Below are 22,708 nucleotides of genomic sequence, written 5' to 3'. Positions count from 1 at the left end.
TAAATATGATTGATAATAACATTGACAATTAAATGTTATATTAACCTTTAAGAAGTCATGTCCATTTTTATGTCTATAGGAAAAGAAGTAGGCCTACTATGATATCAAACATGCAACAAAAAACTTTATATAATAATACTCGGTCCTGGGTATTTACCGGTAATATGATTAAAGATAGTTTTTCACAATTATAATCTTTTAAATAATTAACTACTTAGTGCACGAAATAAGTCATTTTAAAGTGTTAATTTTCCAAACAAGCAAATGAAAAGTGGGCGGAGTCTTATCTCGGACATGACGATTCAAATCACATGACGCCTTCATCCTTGTCAGCTGACGCTTGGCGGAACTGTATTTTAGTGCTGCATCATATTTCACTAATATAGCTTAAATAATAGTTTAGATTAGTAGTTCCGAACTTAGTATTCAATCGTTTCCGTGATAAATCCCTCTTCAGATCGCAGTCAGTGCCTTAAAAACAACTTTAAAACATGGCGCTCAGCGATGCCGCGGTACAGAAACAGGTGAGAAAAACAGTTTTAACAAGTTTATAAACTACTTTTAGAAGTTATATTTTTAAATGAGGTAACGTTATTATATTTAAGATCAGGTAAGTATAGAAATCTCATAACTTTTAAAAAGAAACACGGCAGGCACAAATTTGTGGTTCGTTGTTTTGAACTGATATTCAGTCTTATTATTCTCGCAAACAAACATTTTTAATTTATATATTGTCTTTTGTATTCTATGAATAAGTTTTCTTAGTGTTTTGAAAGGCGCCTATAACGAGAGCATGATTATTTATTATTTTATCTTGTACTTGCTGCTAGACATCTGTGAAATATCCCATTCACTTTGAGGAGAGCAAATGCAATGCATTCTCAAATCTAGATGTTATTAATTAATATACTGTGAGTGTTTAATGTTGTGAATTGTAATGGAAAAAGAGGAAATCTGTCCTTCAGTTGTCCAGCACAGCCCCATGGACTTTCCCAGATTCAACACTTCTTTCAGTCTCGCTTCCCCATCAGTTTCTACCCTCATCTCCCTTTGTTTGATTACATCAGCTTAATAAACTATCAGTGGTGCTTGAATTCTTGCATTGTAATTTAACCTTGCTTTGCTCTTTTATTGACACTGATCTCATTGCATCTCTCCAGATCAAACACATGATGGCCTTTATTGAGCAGGAAGCCAATGAGAAGGCAGAAGAAATTGATGCAAAGGTAGCACAAATCCAATGATTAGCATAAGAGCATAAATATGGTCGAAATTGTCTAGAGCATTATATCATCTATTCATTTTCCTTAAATATCTGCTTTAAGTCATGTGTATTGTGGCTTGCAGGCAGAAGAAGAGTTTAATATTGAAAAGGGACGACTGGTACAGACTCAAAGGTTGAAGATAATGGAGTACTATGAGAAGAAAGAGAAACAGATTGATCAACAGAAGAAAATGTGAGATTATGTGCTTTAAATGTGTAACCTTGAGTCATTCATTGGCGTATTTAATGTGTCCATTCAAATCCACAGCCAGATGTCGAATTTGTTGAACCAGGCAAGACTGAAGGTGCTCAAAGCCCGTGATGACATGATTAAGGTATGATGATGATGATGATGATGATGTGATTTTCACATTTATATAGTCTATACTTTTATAGAACTACAAGAAATCCATCTCTTCTCTTCTTCATCTTCCTCATGTGATTCTTTGCAGGATCTCCTAAACGATGCACAGCAACGGTTGGCCAACATTGCCAAAGACCCAAATCAGTACCCAGCACTGCTGGAGGGGCTGGTGTTACAGGTCAGATATGGTCCTGTTAGCAATGCTAGCTTTTTTTTTTTATATAGTTTTTAAAGCAGATTCTGACGACTTGCAGTGGTCATATCATACTTTTTTTCATATATATATATAATATTATTATTATTATTATTTCAGTACTAATGAGAAACTGTTGGGTGTTGAAAGTTAGTTGACAGATTTTATATGGCTAATAGACACTGAATATTTATTTAATAACAAACTATGAATATAGTTTATATATACAGTACCAGTCAAAAGTTTGGAAACACTACTATTTTTAATGCTTTTGAAAGAAGTCTCTTATGCTCATCAAGCCTGCAGTTAAAAACAAAAAAAACAAACAAAAAAAACAGTAATATTATGAAATATTATTACAATTTAAAATAATGGTTCTCTTTTTTAATATACTTTAAAATGTAATTTATTTTTGTGATGCAAAGCTGAATTTTCATCAGCAAGTACTCCAGTCTTTGGTGTCTTATGATCCTTCAGAAATCATTCTAATATGCTGATTTATGATCAATGTTGGAAACAGTTGTGCTGCTTAATATTTTTTTATAACCTGAGATACTTTTTTCAGGATTATTTGATGAATAAAAAGTTAAAAAGAACTGTATTTATTTAGAATAGAAATCTTTTGTAACAATATACACTACCGTTCAAAAGTTTGGGAACAATAACTATTTTTTTTTTAAGAAATTAGTACTTTAATTCAACAAGGATGCGTTAAATTGATAAAAGGTGATGGTAACGATTTATATTGTTAGAAATGTTTTTATTTTGAATAAATGCTGTTTTTATGAATAAATGCTGTTAACGTTTTACTCATCAATGAATCCTGAAAAAAGTATTCCAAAAAAATATATTAAACAGCACAACTGTTTCCATCATTGATAATAACTGAGTATCAAATTATCATATTAGAATGATTTCTGAAGGATCATAAGACACCAAAGACCGGAGTACTTGCTGATGAAAATTCAGCTTTGCATCACAAAAATAAATTACATTTTAAAGTATATTAAAAAAGAGAACCATTATTTTAAATTGTAATAATATTTCATAATATTACTGTTTTTTTGGGTTTTTTTTTTTTTTTAACTGCAGGCTTGATGAGCATAAGAGACTTCTTGCAAAAGCATTAAAAATAGTAGTGTTTCCAAACTTTTGACTGGTACTGTATATATAAAAAATCAAGTAGCAAGTAATATATAGGTTTATTTTTTTATATAGGTTTCATTTTTATATATATATATATATATATATATATATATATATATATATATATATATATATATATATATATATATATACATACACATATACAGTCCCCTCCAAAAGTATTGGAACAGTGAGGCCAATTCCTTTCTTTTTCCTGTAGACTGAAAATATATGGGTTTGACATCAAAAGATGAATATGAGACAAGAGATCAACATTTCAGCTTTTATTTCCAGGTATTTACATCTGGATCTGATACACAACTTAGAAGATATAACTTTTTGTTTGAACCCACCAATTTGCTCATCTGACCAAAAGTATTGGAACAGATTAACTTAAAATAGATTAAAGTGAATAAGACTTAATATTTGGTTGCAAATCCTTTGCTTGCAATAACTGCATCAAGCCTGTGACCCATTGACATAACCAAACTTTTGCATTCTTCTTTTGTAATGCTTTTCCAGGCTTTCACCGCAGCCTCTTTCAGTTGTTGTTTGTTTTGGGGGGCTGCTCCCTTCAGTCTCTTTTTAAGCAGGTAAAATGCATGCTCTATAGGGTTTAAGTCTGGAGATTGACTTGGCCAGTCTAAAACCTTCCACTTCTTGCCCCTGATGAACTCCTTTGTTGTTTTGGCACTGTGTTTTGGGTCATTGTCTTGCTGCATGATGAAGGATCTCCCAATCAGTTTGGTTGCATTTTCCTGTAAATTGGTAGACAAAATGTGTCTGTACACTTCTGAGTTCATTTTGCTGCTGCCATCATGTGTTACATCATCAATGAAGATTAATGAGCCCGTCCCAGAAGAAGCCATGCAAGCCCAAGCCATGACATTACCTCCTCCGTGTTTCACAGATGAGCTTGTGTGTTTAGGGTCATGAGCAGATCCTTTTTTTCTCCAAACTTTAGCCTTTCCATCACTTTGGTAAAGGTTAATCTTTGTCTCATCAGTCCATAAAACTTTGCTCCAGAATGTTTGAGGCTTGTCTCTGTACTGTTTGGCAAATTCCAGCCTGGCCTTCTTATTCTTCTTGCTAATGAGAGGTTTGCATCTTCTGGTGTAGCCTCTGTACTTTTGTTCATGAAGTCTTCTGCGAACAGTAGATTGTGATACCTTCACTCCTGCCCTCTGGAGGTTGTTGCTGATGTCACTAACGGTTGTTTTGGGGTCTTTCTTTACAGCTCTCACAATGATTCTGTCGTCAACTGCTGATGTTTTCCTTGGTCTACCCATTCGAGGTCTGTTACTTAGTACACCTGTGGTTTCTTTCTTTCTCAGGACATTCCAAATGGTTGTACTGGCTATGGCCAATGTTTGTGCGATGGCTCTGATTGATTTTCCATCTTCTCTCAGCTTCACAATTGCTTGTTTTTCACCCATAGACAGTTCTCTGGTTTTCATGATGGTTACACGTCTAATTATAAATGCAGTCTGCACAGGCAAAACCAAAATCTGAAACTGAGCGCAGACATTCAGTGCTATTTATTGTTTGAATAATCAATGTAATAGGACACACCAGGGCAACAAAACACACCTGCCAGTCACATGTTCCAATACTTTTGGTCACATGAGCAATGAGTGGGTTCAAACAAAAGATTGTATCTTCTAAGTTGTGTATCAGATCCAGATGTAAATACCTGGAAATAAAAGCTGAAATGTTGATCTCTTATCTCATATTAATTTTTTTTTGTCAAACCCAAATATTTTCAGTCAACAGAAAAAATAAAGGAATTGGCCACACTGTTCCAATACTTTTGGAGGGGACTGTATATATATATATATATATATATATACATACATATATATATATATATACATATATATATATATATATATATATATATATATATATATATATATATATATATATATATATATATATATATATATATATATATATATATATATATACATACACATACACATACACATATACACTACCGTTCAAAAGTTTGGGGTCAGTAAGATCTGCTCACCAAGGCTGCATTTATTTGATAAAAAACAATTAAAAAAACAGTAATATTGTGAAATATTATGACAATTTAAAATTACTGTTTTCTATTTTAATATATTTTAAACTGTAATTTATTCCTGTGATCAAAGCTGAATTTTCAGCATTATTACTCCACTTTACTATATATTCACATAGAAAACAGCTGTTTTAAACTGGAATAATATTTCACAATATTACTGTTTTTGTTTGTATTTTTAATCAAATAAATGCAACCTTGGTGAGCAGAAGATACTTCTTTTAAAAACATTAAAAATCTTACTGACCCCAAACTTTTGAATGGTAGTGTGTGTATATATATATATATATATATATATATATATATATATATATATATATATATATAATGAATTAATTTATTTTTTATTGTTATTATTATTATTATTATTATTAATAATAATAAAATAATTTAGTATTTTATTAACTTTTTTTCTTTACTTTGTGCTTCGGTAGGGATTTTATCAGCTGCTGGAGCCCAGGGTTATAATCCGGTGCAGAAAGGAAGATGTAGCGATGGTGCAGGTGAGCTCTATTCCCTGTCAATCCGTTTACATCATATTTTACAATGTGCATATCAGCTATGCAAACCGTTTACGCTTAATTTGAAGAGTTGATATACCTGTTTATTTTAGGCTGCCGTTCAGAAAAACATCCCTATCTACAAAGAGGCTGTAAAGAGTAATATTGAGGTGCGCATCGACGAAAACAACTTCCTGTCCCCTAACATGTAAGATCTCTTCTACACTCAAGTTTTGTTAAATTTATATATTCTCAAATTGTTCATTGTTCATGCTTGGCATCCTCAGTTCAGGAGGTGTTGAAGTTTATAATGCTGATGGCAAGATCAAGGTGTCCAACACACTGGAAAGCAGACTAGACCTTCTAGCGGAACAGGTAGAGAAAACAATCACATTTTACAACAGGAATAAACCGTATAAAAGCTTGTTTTTGTGAATGTCGTCCTCATTATTTTTTTCTGCTTTCACAGATGATGCCTGAGATCAGAGTGAGTCTTTTTGGTGCCAACCCAAACCGCAGGTTTATGGATTAATGGACTGTTACAAACACACATTAGTGGTAGCGGTGAAATTCAGAAAACATGATAAAGTGATGAGGAGGTTTGATGGGCAGTTTTATTTTTTTACTGTGGTTTTCCTGAATTGAAAAACTATTCTTGTTGCAATTCTGGATATTCAATTGATCATGTTCCAGCAATTTATTGTCGTGCTCTTTTTCTTGTGCGTTTTTGCTCTTGGAAAACAAGCCCAAAGAAAGTGTTTGAAAATGAAAGGCTTATCATATGTGCTCGTGTTACCTTATATCTCCGTGTTTTACCGGTTTCTGTTTAAATATGTCACCGGTAGGGAAAATGGACACCTGACATCTTATCTCAAGCTGTTTGAACAAAGAGCTATAAGCACTCAGGAATTCACATTGTTATTGCCTTGAAAGTTGTTTACTAAACTAGCAGCCTAACAGGTTTTCCCTGGAAAAGGGAAGTCCTCATTTAATGTCTTAACATAGATGCCTTTTTTCTGCATTTTCATTTGTAGTACAATTGCATAATACTACAGATAAATAAATCAAATATATTTTATTTATATTCTGAAGCATTTCTGTGCCAAACAAAGCATCGCTTGTTGGTTACACTTTATCCACCGTACAGGAAAGAAATCAAGTCGTACATCTGACAGAAGCTTACAGAAAATGCTATATATACCTCAAATATTAAAAACACGCTGCCCTCTTGTGGAAAACAAACATATCAGATGCAAATTAGCATCAGTTGTGGTGCACAAACAATGTTTTGCATAATCAAATGACTCCAGACCATGTTTTCAAAAAGACTTTAAAATACAAAGGCTGATGAATAAATTTAATAAGCAGAGACACATATATCAGTCTTGCATATTTAAAACGTACAGATTGCTTGTTGCTTATTTAGTATAACATGAATATGAAGCCTCTGAGGTGTTTTTTTCTTTCTTTCTCAAAAATCAGGGTTTGCCTTTCAAGGAATAAGCATATATAAACTGCTTGTTATTATTATAATACTGTATTTTAAATTGAAAGATCTTTATTTTTCCGCAGTTTTACAGAAGTGCATTCAAAATTAAACTATTCAAGACCTCATTTCTTTGTATACTTTTCACTGTATTCTTTCTTACTGAAGGTGAAAAAAAGAAAATATATATAACACTTTAAAAGCCACTGGTAAATTATATTACATTTTGTTATTTCTTTTTAGTGAAAAACTTGAGTGGCAAGGATAAGGCTTTTTGCTTTTTAATTTATTGCGCACTCAACAAAATCATTTAAAGAAGCATTAAAAAATATCAAGCTGGCGTTATATAGCCTATAGGAATTCTGTCCCGCAGAGGAACATGTAACAGGAAGACAAGGCCTCCACAGCGAAGCCCAGCAGTCTCTTCAGATTTACTGAGAGAAGAATTAAATTAAGTCAGCAGACTGTTTTTAAGTATTTTTTCTGCTGTTTAAAGGGGTGGGAATTAGCGGTAGAGAGGCAAAAAATTTGGTAGATCTGAATCCATTTCAACTTTAATTCAAGTCTCCTTTAAATCTAAAAACACACCGACCCTGTTCACAACAGATCAATCAACCATGTATCATGTTGGTTTAAAATTGATTGTAACTATGGGCTTTAAGACATAAAAATAATAACCCTTCCAGGACCCTGTCTTACCTAAAGAACTCAGTTTGCAGTTTTTAGGAAGCCTACTTGGTTAGTGTGCAATATAGGCTTTTATGTTAGCATTACACAACCCTCATCTGTTCTTCCAAAGTGTCTGAACTTCCTTTGGTTGGGTACGTGAATCTCTCTCCATCTTTACCTTGTCGCATATAAAGTCTAGAACCTTTTTTTTTTCATTGTCGCAACTTCCTTCATCTCTCATCATCATCTCTTGGCCCGTGTAGAAACAGTAATGCGTGTATGATGATTGAGGTGACGTCACCTGCTGCTATCCCAGCATGCCCAGCAGGTTCTCGCCGATGCCCAGGAAGTACACGCCCTGAGCGATGCCAAAGAGCGGAGCGATGACCAAAGCACGACACGTTGCTCCCTTGAGAAACGCGGTTGGTCCCTCTCGTTTTAAAATGCGTCTGAAAAGGAAGAAAGGATGAATCATATAAATATCATAATATACACGAATATGCTAATTATTTAGTACCATATCACACAATAAGAAGTCAATACATGTAAATAAAGAGCTTACTGTGTGCAGTCAATTATGCCTTTATAGGAGTCTTCTCCCTCTCCCTTCTGTAAGGTCTGTAGGCGGGTCTTTATAACTGAAAATAATAAGCATTAATAAATATTAAAAACAGATTCGGTTGGATCTACGCCTTGTGCTAAAAGTGTAAATTAATATTTTAATTTCTCAGATCTGGTTTCCCAGATGCAGGTTATACAGCGGTTCTGTAGTTAGTCTGACTCATTTCCATGAATCGGCTCTTCAAAGTGTTCTTAGAAAGAGTCATTTCAAAAAACGATTCAGCGATTCTTTTAAGTCATCACATGGTCCCTGACATACTACATTCTCTAAAACAATATACAACTTATTGTATTTTTTAAGATTTAATTATTCTCAAAAACCGTGCTAATTGTTGTTATGCAATTTTTTATATGAAAAAAGGAAAACATTCTCTGAAACATTATAATAAAGCCACAAGTAGAATATCTTGATTATGTTCTATTAGTAAATGTGTTTATTATAATTTAATGTGTTCCAGTTCAGTTTGTTGCCACATGATTCACTTTATTAAAAACTTAATTTAAATATAAGTCTACAATAAAAATTATTTTCATGATTTATCACAACTTTTTTGTCAAATCAACATAGATAATTAATGTGGTTCAGATAACATAATATTTGAGTTTCTTTTTATTAAACCAATCTTCTTTTATTGTATTAACTCAAATTTTTAATTTCAATGAACTTAATATTTTAAGGCAACCAGATAATATACTTTTTGTAAGTTGAACCAACACATTTTTTTTTTACAATGTACACTGAACAATACTAATTGAAAAAAAATACCTGTGATTTTTTATAATATTTTAATAAAATGCTATTTGGTAAAACCAAATCTGTTTATTGACTCAAGAACCGATCTGGGGTGCGTTTTCCGAAAGCATCGTTGGCCAACTATGGTCGCAAGTTCATCGCAATGTCCATTGAACTCTATTGGTAACGACGGAACTTGCGACCATAGTTGGCCAACGATGCTTTCGGGAAACGCACCCCTGGCCAATTCAGTTAGATTTAACAACTGTAAAAAATGGTATGATCAAGTCATGACAACATATGTTTTTACATTACTTTAATTTAAAATAAGTTAAGCATTTTTCAACTTTTAGATTCAACTCATTTTTTTAAAAGTCAGTTTAATATAATTTAAGTTGAAATGACTTATACAGCCAAGCTGATTGTACTTAAAAATTTAAGGCAGCAACTTTGTTTTGACAGTGAGGATTTCCAACAGATTCAAGGTTTTTTAAACGTTAGTTAAGCGTTAGGTAAAAGTTTCTGCACTTTAAATCAGCATCAGTGTGTTTACTGTAACATATTATATGCTCCACAGGAATAATGAACTGATGAAAAACTAGGTTATAGGTTTCCTATGAGTCTATTTGTAATGTTGCAGAGAGTACAGCCAAATCTTCAGATGGAGACACTGCAGTGGCTGCCAGAGTTTCCACTGTCCAAATAAACCTTCTGTCCCCTTTACTGCTTTTTTTAGTCAACAAAGAACTCAATACAATAGACATAGAGACAAGAGCTATAAACAAAAAGCTTTCTAAATAGAACTGAAAAGCAAACTTAACAGACTTTCTTCAAAGCAAATGAAATGTTTCAGTCAACACATCACATGGGGTTTAATAATTAATCACTCAGAAACAAAAGACTCATTCTGTGCCTTTATGAAATACTTGGAGTGACCTAGTTAATCAACAGTTTGGCAAAAATGTACCCATAATTCATCACAAAACAAAAAGGCTATTTCTGGGATCTGATTCCTTTAAAAAATCATCAGTACTAGAAGTAATAAGTATTTATTTGAAGAACTACTCCTGTTTGTTAAGAAATGTTAGAAGTACAAAAATAAATGTATATGCACAAAGTAAATTTTTCGTGCATATACTACATTTTATATATGTTACCGGCAAAGTGTGAAATCCCGGTATTGTATAGAATGCCTAGGCAATGTATAGAATTCCTGATGTTTTTTGCAAAAAATACATTACCTAATTCTATACATTACCTAGGCATTCTATAGAATACCGGGATTTCACACTTTGCCGGTAACATATATAATATGTATTGTTATTGAAATAAATAAATATTCAGTGTCTATTAGCCATACACAATCTATATCAACTGGCTATCAACAGTTTCTCAGTAGCATTGAAACAGGATTAGTGGTTTTTCCAGGATTGGACGGCTACGACTAACTGAACGGGACATTAATCTGCATGCATTTCAAAAGGAGAGAGAGCAAATTGTGTTCCTCTACTCCTCTCTTGCCTGTATCTCACCGTCCAGAGGAGTGACAGCTACCGCCGCCACCGAGCCGGCCGTGCAACCAGCCACGAAAGACTGCAGGAAGGGGGCCCGGTCCTGGGGGTTGCTATGGCGATCCTCGGTGCGGCCCACAGCGTTGAGGTTGGCGAACAGCGGGAAGTAGATCATGGAGAACGGAACGTCCCTGAACAGAGAAAGGACACAGAGCTGTAGAATGTCGACATAGCTGCAGGACGTTATTGATGAATCGTTATCGATCACTGTGTCTGATTAGTTTTAGTCTGTAAATGTGAAACTGAATGGAGAAATATGATTTAGGCCGTAGACAGATTGAGATAGATCGAGCTCTCATTAGAATTCCATTAAGAAGAGAATTCCGCCTACGGTTAATTAGAAGCTATGAATAACAGATCAGAACTGACAGCTGGGATTACATCACAGACCGCAGGGAGCATGTGGGGGAGGGGCTGTTTGGATAGGTGAGTGGGTTTATTTGTGTGGGCGGTGTTAAAGGTGAGAGGTCACCGTGCCGTCTATCCATCTTTTTGTCCTGAAACAGCGCATGCGTTTGCAGAGAGAGCAATCACTTAAGTTAGTTAAGACTGAGGGTTTGCAAAAGGTCTGGATGTTGATCGGCTAACATTGACCAATACATTCAAATTATTGTAATTATTATTAATGACAGTGGCATGTTGTTCCAAACCCGTATGACTTTCTGTCTTTTTTTAAGAATTCTTTTACAATATAATGAAAGTGATTGAACCCTCAAAACAAACACCAAATAATATAATAAAAATGGTCCTTGTATCTCATGTACAATATTCCAAGTCATATTGATTTGTTTGATGAGCTAACCAAAATTTAGATCAATACTCAATTAAAATCCTGAGTAGAGATGCCCAATTCATGATTTAAGGCCCATTCACACAAGGACGACAACTAAAACTATACATTTTTAATAATCTTTTCTTATTCTATGAGAATTGAAAAGTCCACACCACAATTATAACAATAACGACACAGAGGAATTATATCATTGGAATCACTTTCAGAATGATTTTTTTCCAGCCGATGAATGATAATAACAGACAGCTAATCAACCCAACTTTAAAGAGCTCGAGCATTTAAAGCGACAGACAACACATAACTATATTGGTGGACGCTAATATAACTTTATAGTTATTGTTCATCGTATGAACAGGCTTTTAAAGTCACCATGAAATCAAAACTGACTATTTTAATTTTGTTATGGAATATTTTATGTTAATTTAAAAGTGATTACACTTACACATCACAATTTTTTTTTTTAATAATCGTAATCGCAAACAACAATCAACAATCCAATCAGTTTCCAATGGACAAAATTTAATCCCGCCCTACATTCTTGTTCGAGAAGTCATTTCACTTGGATATACGTCACAATAGGGATGAAATGATGATACACTTCCTTTAAATTTCCATTTAATGCCAACTTGAATTGTTATTTTTAGTTGGATCTTTTCACATTTTTGTTGATCCGGTTTATAAAACCAATCTGAATGATTTATGCACAAATTATAATGAATGAAAACTTAGATCATGGTCTGTTAATCAAGCGATGATGATTTGTATGACTTGAGAAGAAGTCATATGGACCACTTTTACGGTGCCTTTGGTTCCTTTTTTCTACCAATTCATTGTAGGCTCAAAATGTATCCTTTCGTCTACAGCAGGGATAGGCAACTCCGGTCCTGGAGGGCCACTGTCCTGCAGAGTTTAGCTTCAGCCCTCATAAAAACTCACCTGCCTGTATCTATCTAGTAATCCTGAAAACACTGATTGCCTTGTTCAGGTGTGTTTAATTAGGGTTGGAGCTAAACTCTGCAGGACAGTGGCCCTCCAGGACCGGAGTTGCCTATCCCTGGTCTACAGAAACGATTTAGTTTGGAACAACATGAGGGTGAATAAATGAATTTTCCTTTTTAGCTGAATTAGGCCTTGTCCACACTAATACATTTCGTTTGAAAACGCATCTTTTTCTCTCCGTTTTGGCCTTCCGTTCACACAGAGAAGTTTTTTTTGAAAATGCTCCAAAGTGAATCAATTTGAAGTGTGGACTGTGAAAACGGAGGTATCTGAAAACGATGACGCATGTTAAAGGGGTGGTATAATGCCCTTTTCACAAGATGTAAAATAAGTCTTTGATGTCCCCAGAGTGTGTGTGTGAAGTTTTAGCTCAAAATACCCCACAGATATTTGTATATAGCATGTTAAAATTGTCACTTTTTGAGAGTGAGCAAAATGCGTTTTTGTGTCTGTCCCTTTAAATGCAAATGAGCTGCTGCTCCCGACACAGGGGGCGGAGCTTCAACAGCTTGTGTCCTTTTACCTCACACAGACACACACTGAAAATTTCAAAAACTTTTAGCCTTTTATGTTCAAACCGTAGTCAGAAAGATAGAGAGACTCAAGAAGAAGTGACAACATGTAGAAGCAACAGGACATTTCTGAATGGTTAGTTGAGGAATTTATGTAGTTTATGTGGAGTTATCTTCTAGTCATTGATTAGCATATTCTGTCATGATAATCTATAAATCGTGTTCAGGGGGCGGGGTTTATGTAAATTTTAGGGTTTGTGATGTCACTAACCCGAGAGGAATGTCCTGTAGTCCCGACCAGCCGTTTGTTGTAGTCCTTAAAAAGCCTTTTCTTTAAAAGCAAATATCTTCCTTTGCTTTGAACTTTGAGTGTTGTAACTGTGCAGATGTTGTTTATGCTCAAACAGCAACATTACACACTAACTAAAGTTAGAAAAGTGAAATCATAATCAACCACCCCTTTAAGGTGAATTAGCTTTTCAGTGTGGATGAGAAACTTTTGGAAAACGTTTTAAACAAGAGCGTTTTGAAACGAAAACCCCGTTTTCAAATGTATCCGGATTAATGTTGACGTAGCCTTAATATCCTTTATAGACCATATTCCTATAGGTTATATTGCTGATTGTGTCTTACCTCATCAGTGTAGCACCTGCACCCTTATAAAGACCCCTGAGGCCTCGGGTCTTGAGTAGCTCCAGGGTGATACGAGTCGCTGAGGCTCGAGGAGGGGCGTTGGTGCCTGGCTGGGCCGCCTGAGAGGCCACCAGTGAGGGAGTCGGACCAACAGCAGGGGCTGAGGCAGTGACAGTCCGCTGAGCAGCTTGTAAAGACAAAAATGGACCGGTTACAACTCATATCTTCAACATCATCTTTAGTTTTTATCCTGTAGTGTAATAACACTAAACTTTGGAGAAACTGCTATTCGGTTGACACCATTCTACTCAAACAGCTTATATTATTTCTGGCTAACCTTTGTACTACTCGGAAAGACATCCTAAGATAGAGACCTACATACCTCGGATGACACTCGTGGGAGCACAATAAACACGCTTACCCAACCTGCCAGCATCCTGCAGTTGTATTTTTAGCATTTCCATGGGGGTGGTGACTACCACCTGACAGGTCCCGGCCCCACAGCCAGCAAGGATTTCCCCCCACAGAGGTAATTTTCTATGGGTGACAGATACAATGACAGATGGGGCAGATGAGATCGTTATTGCATTTACCAAGAAAATAACTGGTCTAATTAGTCAGCTGGGGACCTAAATGCCTCTGTGGAATAGTTTACAGATTTTTTTTTTTCATTTAGGTAAATACTGTATTCAAAGGCTAAATGTGTTGTTAGGTTTGGGATATGGTCTTTGTTCAGAACAGATTTGATTAAAAAAATACTGAAAATTCCGTTAATGGTTCTCACTTGTGCATTCTTCTGCCAATTTGGACTGAATACATAGTAAAATACTGACAGAGTTGCCTATACTGCTTTCCTTACACCGGTACTGAATCCATAACACACAACAGATAGCGTGGCCAGTGAAGTCCGATTACAGAACAAATCTAATGAGCTCTTTTCAGTGAATCAGAAAGTTCAACATTTGCTCCTTTTGTGTACCACAGTATAATGAAAGTCATACAGATTTGGAACAACATGAAGGTTAGAAAGTAATTGATGACAGAATGTTAATTTTTAGGTGAATTATTCCATTATTTCATGAAAACTTCAAAAATATTCCTTAAAGGTACACTAAGTAACTTTTTTTTGTTCAAAATTAACAAAATTTCAATAATGAGTCAATACATCATCAATCCTTCTTCCAAAAAATCTTTTTGTCCTGATTCACTATGGTAAGCCTATTGTAAGTGTTTATATTTTAGACCTAGCGGGATGGTTTTGGTGGGAAATTGCGTACATGCGTCCCTCGCCCGTGCGTGTCTCGTCATATCTGTAAATAGAGAAAAGTTGCTCCGGCTACTTTGATGCGTGTATGGTGTAGGAGTAGTAGGTTAGTTGTCACAACGAGCGAGAAAGGTTGACATGGAGCAGCTAAATCGCAAACCTCCGGGGAATCACCCATTTAAACAAACGCCAAACAGAGGAGAATTACCTGGAGAAAAGAGAACGTTTTAGAGCTCGTAATAAAACAAGAATCAACATAGGCTTGGATTTTGTGAGATGGCAAGAACTGAGGGATTGGAAATGTTGTAAAAAGTGATGCGGAGATGCAGTTTTTATTACTCAACAGGTGAGTGAGTTTGATATTTTATTGAACAGCCATATGTACAGTATCTCTCTAACAAAGCATTAAAGGAACCGTATGTAAGATTGTGGCCAAAACTGGTACTGCAATCACTTTCAAATTACTGTAGAGTGGTGTATCCCCTCCCCCTCCCCCCTGACTCGAGGTTGCCAGTTAGGCTGCAGGATCCAGCAGGAACATAGGCTGCTACAAGGTGCTTCCAATGGCAAGTGACGAGTCCTACACAGTAAGTTTTTTTTCTGTTAATTATGTTTATGCTTCATTAGAGATGTTTTACATATTTCGGATTCATAACGAGGTCTTTTAGGTTTCGTAACGTTAGACATTTTTTATCCGACACGTTTGTAGCTGCAGCTGTGGTAACTAGAGCAGAGCTGGCAACCCAGATGCCGAAACACTACTGACTTCGTGATTGGTAGATAGGTGGAGGGTGGGGCATCAGGCCAAAACACAACATGACAACATCAACATCAGTTGAGGGCTGCAACTTCACTTTTAAATGACAATATCCTGGCCGGACTACTGTTGTCAGTGATATAAGTATTTGAAATGAACATGATTTCTTAATGTCTAGTGACATATCAGGGCCATTTTATGATTAATTGAAATAAATTTCTTTTCTTTAACTATTGTGACGGTCATTTCATTAAAGGTTGTTGTAGCGCTGTGCTGGAATTTATTTTGAAGGAAGTAACATGTTTATTAATGGGTATAGCTACAGTAACGTCTTCAGCTAGTCAGCTAGAGATCCTTTCCATCTAATCTAGTTATATTTTTTAGTTATAAGCCTAGTAGTAAATGTTTTATGAGCAGTAGGATAACAATATTCATCCACACAGTCACGCAAAGACGCACAACCAAAACAATGTTCTTCTGCAAATGCATGCAGTTTTTTTTTTTTTACCGGCCAAGAATTACATAGTGTACTCAAGTGTTGGCTCTTTTCAGGGAATCAGAAACATGAAACCAGTGTGGTTCAACTCCTAAACAAATGAGTCTATTGGGTCAATTCTTTTTCAGTGAATCTTAACCATGTAGCGCAACCACATGCGGTCCGATTCCAGAACAAATGAGAACTATTCACAGTACATGCTTACAATTAACTGTGAGATTCAATTCTGTATATTTAACCCAGCTTAGGATGCACAGGCAACTAAATACTGTGAAGCTGTTCGAAACTATCAAAACCAGACAAAATAAACCAATAGCAATAAATGATTGGAAGATTGGGGTTGGACTATATACAGTGCAATGCATAAGTGAATACACCCATGCTAAAGTTGACTAAAAAGAGGAATAAAAAATCATATTTTGGAAATTGAACAATGCCTTAATTTAAAAAATTAGGAAAAATCCAACCTTTAAGGACACCAATTTTCTTTGTGAATGAATAATGTATCGTAAATAAATAAATGTTCTTCCTTAAAATACATGGTGCATAAGTGAGTACACCCCTATGTTAAATTCCCATAGAGACAGGCAGATTTTTATTTTTAAGTATTTTTTTATATTTTTTTTTAGGATACTATGCATCCTGATAAAGTTCCCTTGGCCTTTGGAATTAAAATAGCCCCACATCATCACATAGCCTTCACCATACCTAGAGATTGGCATGATTTTATTTCAGTTAGCCTAAAAGCTAGTTTGATTTGCATTGAGAGATGATCTTATGGAAAGTACCCCATGCCAATCTCTAGGTATGGTGAAGGCTATGTGATGATGTGGGGCTATTTTAATTCCAAAGGCCAAGGGAACTTTATCAGGATGCATAGTATCCTAATTTTTTTTTTTTAAAAATACTTAAAAATAAAAATCTGCCTGCCTCTATGGGAATTTAACATAGTGTGTACTCACTTATGCACCATGTATTTTAAGGAAGAACATTTATTTATTTACGATACATTATTCATTCACAAAGAAAATTGGTGTCCTTAAAGGTTGGATTTTTCCTAATTTTTTAAATTAAGGCATTAAGTTCAATTTCCAAAATATGATTTTTTATTCCTCTTTTTATTCAACTTTAGCATGGGTGTATTCACTTATGCATTGCACTGTATATATAAAATAAGTAAAATAAGTAGCTTTGCTTTTGTACATGGTTAACAAGTGGCCATTACCCATCTTTGGAGAGCTTCTGTCTAAAGACATCATTGGCAGCCAATTTGATGGCTTTCTCTGGAGTGACCAGTGTAAGATTCACAGCTGCACCTGAGAGAAACACCATGAAATGTAATTCTGAAAATATATACAAAAGCAACATATCCCACAGCACTATAACAATTAAAACTATCGTTTTAAATAACACTGTTTTCAATAACACCAGGAACATACATTAAGGTGGTAAATTTTGATTTTAATGTTGACTGAACAAACCAAAGTCGGCACTAAATAAAAAAGAAACACTGTACCTCGATACATGCCAAAGTAGCCCTCCATTTTGATCGTCTTTGCCAAACAGTCCAGCCTTCATAACAAGACAGAAATGTTCAATGTGATTAATCAAATATAACAATCTGGTTCTGAAATGAGCTGATCTAAATATAATGAAATCACAATTCATGAAAATGCCCCAAATATTCTTGTTTGGTAAGTAGAATAAAGTAACCAGAATAAATGGTGGAAAATCTCTTAAGCAACAGTAATAAACCTTTTTTATTGCTCTCCATGTCTGTGTATAACGAACAGCCAAATTAGACATTCACAAAAAATGAGTAATGTGTGGAAGAAAGAGCTTAAAACATGGCAGCCTGTCTCTTGCCCACAAACCACTTGGGTATTCGCTTGTTACATAAGTGTACAAAGAAGAAAAGAGCTTCTCACGCACCATCACTACAAAGAGTCCTTCTCTTTATCTCAATGGTATCACACATGCATAAAGATAGTTTTGAGCAAGCTACTTAAAAAGGAATGAAAAATGAATTTGGGAGTGTGTAGAGATCAAAGAAGTAAAAGCATGTGACTCAAGTTGTTTTGCATCATCTGAGTCATTCAAAATCCAGGCAAAGTCCTCCGCCCAGAGTAAATCACTTACACATGCTGCCTTCGTGAATCACTTTATATAAACCTTAAGCAGTTGTTTTTCTAAAGATGCATGAATGTTTTCAGAATTTGTAAAGTCAAATGCACAAAAGCCATGTACACAAAGAGATTTTTTTTTTAATGGAACAGTTTATTGATTCCTGAGACAAAATATCAAAAGGAAAAAATAAGTTTGCAAATGTGTTTTATGTTTTGTATCATATTTGATACATCAGGGTTTTATGGCTCATATGGTACTATATAGTGAAAATATGGAGCTCATGCTCGAGAAGGAAAAAATCCTTTTGATCTTTATAACAGTAGTATAGCAGATTACTTACATAAAATGCCTATAAATATCAGTTGTCACTCTATATCTCCAAATAATATGTCTATATATTTAAATAGTTTTATGATTAAAGCTTTTCCTGTGGGTGCAAAACATATAATGCAATACAATACAATGATGATTGAGAGATGTACCTATGCTCCTAAATGGCCAGTTGTATCATATTTGATACTTACATTTGAACATGATTTTTTTTTCTAATAAGATGTATTGCATCTGTCTAGTAAGTGTTCATCATAAAATATTACTAATAACCACAATAAATGGGGATGTTTTCATAATTAGGCTAAAACTGTATAAAGTATTGTTTTTCAGCAAAGTTTTGATGATGGTGATAATTTGGAGGCCTTATGTTACACTCTTAGATGGAAATGTTCTATATGGAACCTTAAAAGGTTCTGCCATGCACTTCATTCTGTAGAACCTTCATGGATTCCCTTCATGGGATCATTTTATGGATTTAGTTTTAATCAATAAACAAACTTATTTTTCACCAGGTAAAAAAGACTGACCCGTTAAACATGAAAATAAAAGTATTATGCAATCATTTAATCATTCTCCTTATATATACAGTGCTATGCATAAGTTTAGACACCCATGCTAAAGTTGACTAAAAAGAGGAATAAAAAAATCATCTTTTGGAAATTGAACTTAATGCCTTAATTAGGAAATTAGGGAAAATCCAACCTTTAAGGACACCAATGTACTATGGCATGGAGTACTTTCCATAAGATCATCTCTCAATGCAAATCAAACCAGCTCTTAGGCTAACTGAAATAAAACCATGCCAATCTCTAGGTATGGTGAAGGCTATGTGATGATGTGGGGCTATTTTAATTCCAAAGGCCAAGGGAACTTTATCAGGATGCATAGCATCCTGGATCCATGAAGTAACTGGCCTTTAAAAATAAAAATCTGCCTGCCTCTATGGGAATTTAACATAGGGGTGTCCAGACTTATGCACCCTGTATTTTAAGGAAGAACATTTATTTATTTACGATACATTATTCATTCACAAAGAAAATTGGTGTCCTTAAAGGTTGGATTTTTCCTAATTTTTTTAATTAAGGCATTAAGTTAAATTTCCAAAAGATGATTTTTTATTCCTCTTTTTAGTCAACTTTAGCATGGGTGTCTAAACTTATGCATAGCACTGTAGCAACTTTTTGCGTAAAATTGATTCAAGCAACTTAGGGTTCTCTAGAACCCAACTGAACCTTTTTCTAAGAGTGTACGGTTTATAGGCTTAAAAAGGTTTAAGACAGCAAACCAGCTGCCATTTTGCACCCCTCACATATGCTATCATAATGACTGTTACTCCAAAACCAATTGATCATCATCATACGCAAGTTGCACAGTTGGTAATTTTATTGCTTGAGAAACTCTCTACCTTCAACCAGAACAAAACCCCAAACAAAGTGCATGACTTCATAAAGATGTTGAACTCACATTCCACTATACACACGAGCACCCTGCTGATTTTGTAGGCGGGTCTTTGCGAGATCAATGGGAAACACGCAAGTCACGCCCACCAGTCCAGCCACGCCCCCATTAATCAGCTTAGCAGGGAGGCTATAAACACCAGGAAACAAACACGCACACGAAAACATGTCAATATAATGGTTTAGATGGATCTTAAACTGTACATCCAGTATCAGAGGAAGTCGCAAATGTACCTCACTTTCTCGGCCATCGTGGCCACACTTTAACTGTTTCCTCCAATTCTTCTCTCTCTGCTGCAAAAGTGTCAGCACAAACCTTCCACGGCCCAGCCGGCCAGCCTCCTAGAATGGTGTGCCAATCTTCACACCCTTCCTTTCGGGGAGAACAGTCACTCTTTGCTAAAAATAAATCACCTTGGAACTGGCTATTGACCAAGACACAAGAGAAATACAATTCAGGATATCTGTGGTTGCAGAATGACTTTACAGAATAACAACATGCTATAATTTTTTAAATAAAAAAAGACTTTCAATTGGTTTCAGAATCACTGATTTTACTTTCTGAATTGTGCTTTTCTACAGCGCACAAATAGGGAACATTCCCCTCCTAAAGTCTCTCTAATCTGCTAATGAGGTTGTGACCTCTGAATTAACCTAGAGAAGAGAGCTAGCAGACGATGAGCTTATAAGCATGATTTTACTGTTCTTCAACACCGTATCAACAACATTGTCTGTGGAAAAATCAAAATATAGAAGTCTACAGTAGCTCAAACAATTCTTTTATGCTCTCTAATACTAAAATAATCCAACTTTTACATCAGTATATCCGTGTAGTTGTGTTTTTAGTTTTCTAGAGTAAATGAAAGTAGTGTAAACCTGGGTAATTTTATTCATCATTTTTCTGGTGAAAATGTACATATGTAGAAGGGAGTGTCTACAAATTCCTGTAAAAAAGTTTTTCATCACTTTTTCGTTGCTTTTTCTATTTTTGCTATCACATTTTAAATGGTCCTGCAGTTTTAGAACATTTTTTAAAACATTTAAATATTTCAAATATTCCATAAAACTGCATGCATAATAATTATAGAAGAGATTTTAGGTTTAAAATATAAAGTATCAGATGAACCCTGCTGAAAACACTTGAAATCTTGGTAACACTTTACAATAAGGTTCATTAGTTAACATTAGTTAACATGAACTAAGAATGAGCAATACTCCTACAGCATTTATTAATCTTAGTTAATATTAGTTTCAACATTTCATTCAACTAATACATTATTAAAATAAAAGGTTGTATGTTAACATTAGTTAACCCACTGTGAACTAACATGAACAATGTACAGCTGTATTTTTATTAACTAACATTAACAAAGATTAATAAATACTGTAACAAATGTATTGATCATTGTTAGTTCATGTTAGTTAATACATTAATTAATGTTAACTAATGAACCTTATTGTAAAGTGTTACCGAAATCTTTATTGCAGGGGAAACTGCAGGATTTCTATACTCTTTTTATTGTGTCACTCTTTTTCTAGCTTTCTCCTTTCCCATCGCTTGTCCTAAACTTCCCCTTGTGTAACCTTTCTCTTTCGTCATGTTTCCACTAACTCTCACCTCATTCAGTGTACTATTCTCACTTTACTCTATCTCTTTTCCTCTGGCATACTCACATACTCCCTTTTCTCTGTCCCTCTCTCTCTCTGTGTGTCTTTTCTGGAGCCCAGTGGCATTCTGAGCATGCCTTTCCCTTCAGCACTGCTTTCTTTCAACATTGCTCTATTCATATCCCTTCACTGCCAAAACACAGACAAGTGCGATCTGGCCCCCCTCTCCCCATCCTAAAGCGTTCCTTCACTAAGACTTTACACAACCCTCTCACACAAGCCTGCATATTTGACCAATTCACAAGTTAGAAAGTCTGTTTGAGAGGATGATTATTATGTTCTTACCTCTGTCAATGCATTGACCGGTCAGATAAAACCGTCCACTTCCCCTCTGCTCGCTGACAATGTGTGTATCAGCCGTAGTCAGGCGCAAGAGCCGCCACTCAGGGGCCTTTGCACAAACACAAGCATTGTCCCTCCGTGCCTAAGTCCCTCCCCCTTTGGCGACTCCCAGTGACATAAAAAGGGAATGCGCAGCTTTCCAGTAATGAAACTTGACACATTCATACGTTTACACAAATATGCACATTACAACTAACACCCCCCCACACACACCTATATTATATAACACCTATATAATTTTTTATATTAACATTATTATATTAAACATATAAAAACGCTTTAAAATGCATTAGCAATTTACAATTATTAATATATATTTATTCCATTATTTGCAAAAACTCACTGGACAGTTTAACATCCCTTTACGGCTACCAAAATTAATGATCATAATATGATTTGTCTTGCTGTAACCAACCAAGATGCCATAATTCACATAACATGTTATTATGGTAGGCTACTATGTATGTGATTTTTTAAATTATTATTTAAGAAATAACTGTATTAATTCAACACAACAAATGCTAACCTGTTTTCAGATTAAATGAATACTGCAAATTTTGTTAACAGGCTATACAGGTAATATAGGCTAAAGTATATCTGAAGCTGGACTAATGATTTAACAAAAATTAAAAACAATAAAAAACGGCTATTTAGACAATTAAGATAGATAGATAGATAGATAGATAGATAGATA

At 34.9% G+C, this 22,708-nt stretch overlaps 2 protein-coding genes across 3 annotated transcripts; one reads left to right on the top strand and one right to left on the bottom strand.

Moving 5' to 3' along the window:
• The first annotated feature begins 285 nt into the window (after positions 1-285).
• On the top strand, positions 286-7,167 carry atp6v1e1a (ATPase H+ transporting V1 subunit E1a). The gene is made up of 9 exons (XM_084095916.1): positions 286-524; positions 1,161-1,226; positions 1,348-1,457; positions 1,533-1,599; positions 1,717-1,806; positions 5,488-5,556; positions 5,667-5,761; positions 5,841-5,928; positions 6,023-7,167. Exons 1-9 carry the CDS (start codon positions 492-494, stop codon positions 6,083-6,085), a joined length of 681 nt encoding a protein of 226 aa, XP_083952042.1. The 5' UTR covers positions 286-491; the 3' UTR covers positions 6,086-7,167.
• Positions 6,612-22,096, bottom strand: slc25a18 (solute carrier family 25 member 18). Of its 2 annotated transcripts, none has more exons than XM_084095914.1 (10): positions 21,958-22,096; positions 20,239-20,429; positions 20,012-20,134; positions 17,604-17,659; positions 17,313-17,403; positions 13,992-14,107; positions 13,571-13,757; positions 10,595-10,764; positions 8,271-8,346; positions 6,612-8,157 (listed from the first exon to the last, which is right to left on the bottom strand). In XM_084095914.1, exons 2-10 carry the CDS (start codon positions 20,253-20,255, stop codon positions 8,016-8,018), a joined length of 978 nt encoding a protein of 325 aa, XP_083952040.1. In that variant the 5' UTR covers positions 20,256-20,429; positions 21,958-22,096; the 3' UTR covers positions 6,612-8,015. The 2 variants fall into 2 exon arrangements, with proteins under 2 accessions (XP_083952040.1, XP_083952041.1); XM_084095915.1 differs by having other exon boundaries at positions 20,239-20,377; positions 21,958-22,091.
• Positions 22,097-22,708: the final 612 nt, after the last annotated feature.

This window comes from Abramis brama (assembly GCF_963993115.1).
Source record: "Abramis brama genome assembly, chromosome: 20".
Taxonomy (NCBI): Eukaryota; Metazoa; Chordata; class Actinopteri; order Cypriniformes; family Leuciscidae; genus Abramis; species Abramis brama.
This window is presented reverse-complemented; position numbering and strand designations above follow the sequence as displayed.

What these genes read in the sequence shown, in the direction of transcription:
- atp6v1e1a (XM_084095916.1), top strand. Translation starts at nt 492, where the DNA reads ATGGCGCTCAGCGATGCCGCGGTACAGAAACAG. An exon ending in ATGCCGCGGTACAGAAACAG is followed by an intron (nt 525 to 1,160) that starts GTGAGAAAAACA and finishes GCATCTCTCCAG; the next exon opens with ATCAAACACATGATGGCCTT. An exon ending in CAGAAGAAATTGATGCAAAG is followed by an intron (nt 1,227 to 1,347) that starts GTAGCACAAATC and finishes TGTGGCTTGCAG; the next exon opens with GCAGAAGAAGAGTTTAATAT.
- slc25a18 (XM_084095914.1), bottom strand. An exon ending in CAGAAGCTCTCCAAAGATGG is followed by an intron (nt 14,108 to 17,312) that starts GTAATGGCCACT and finishes TGTCACCCATAG; the next exon opens with AAAATTACCTCTGTGGGGGG. An exon ending in GCAGGTGCTACACTGATGAG is followed by an intron (nt 10,765 to 13,570) that starts GTAAGACACAAT and finishes TTCTCTGTTCAG; the next exon opens with GGACGTTCCGTTCTCCATGA.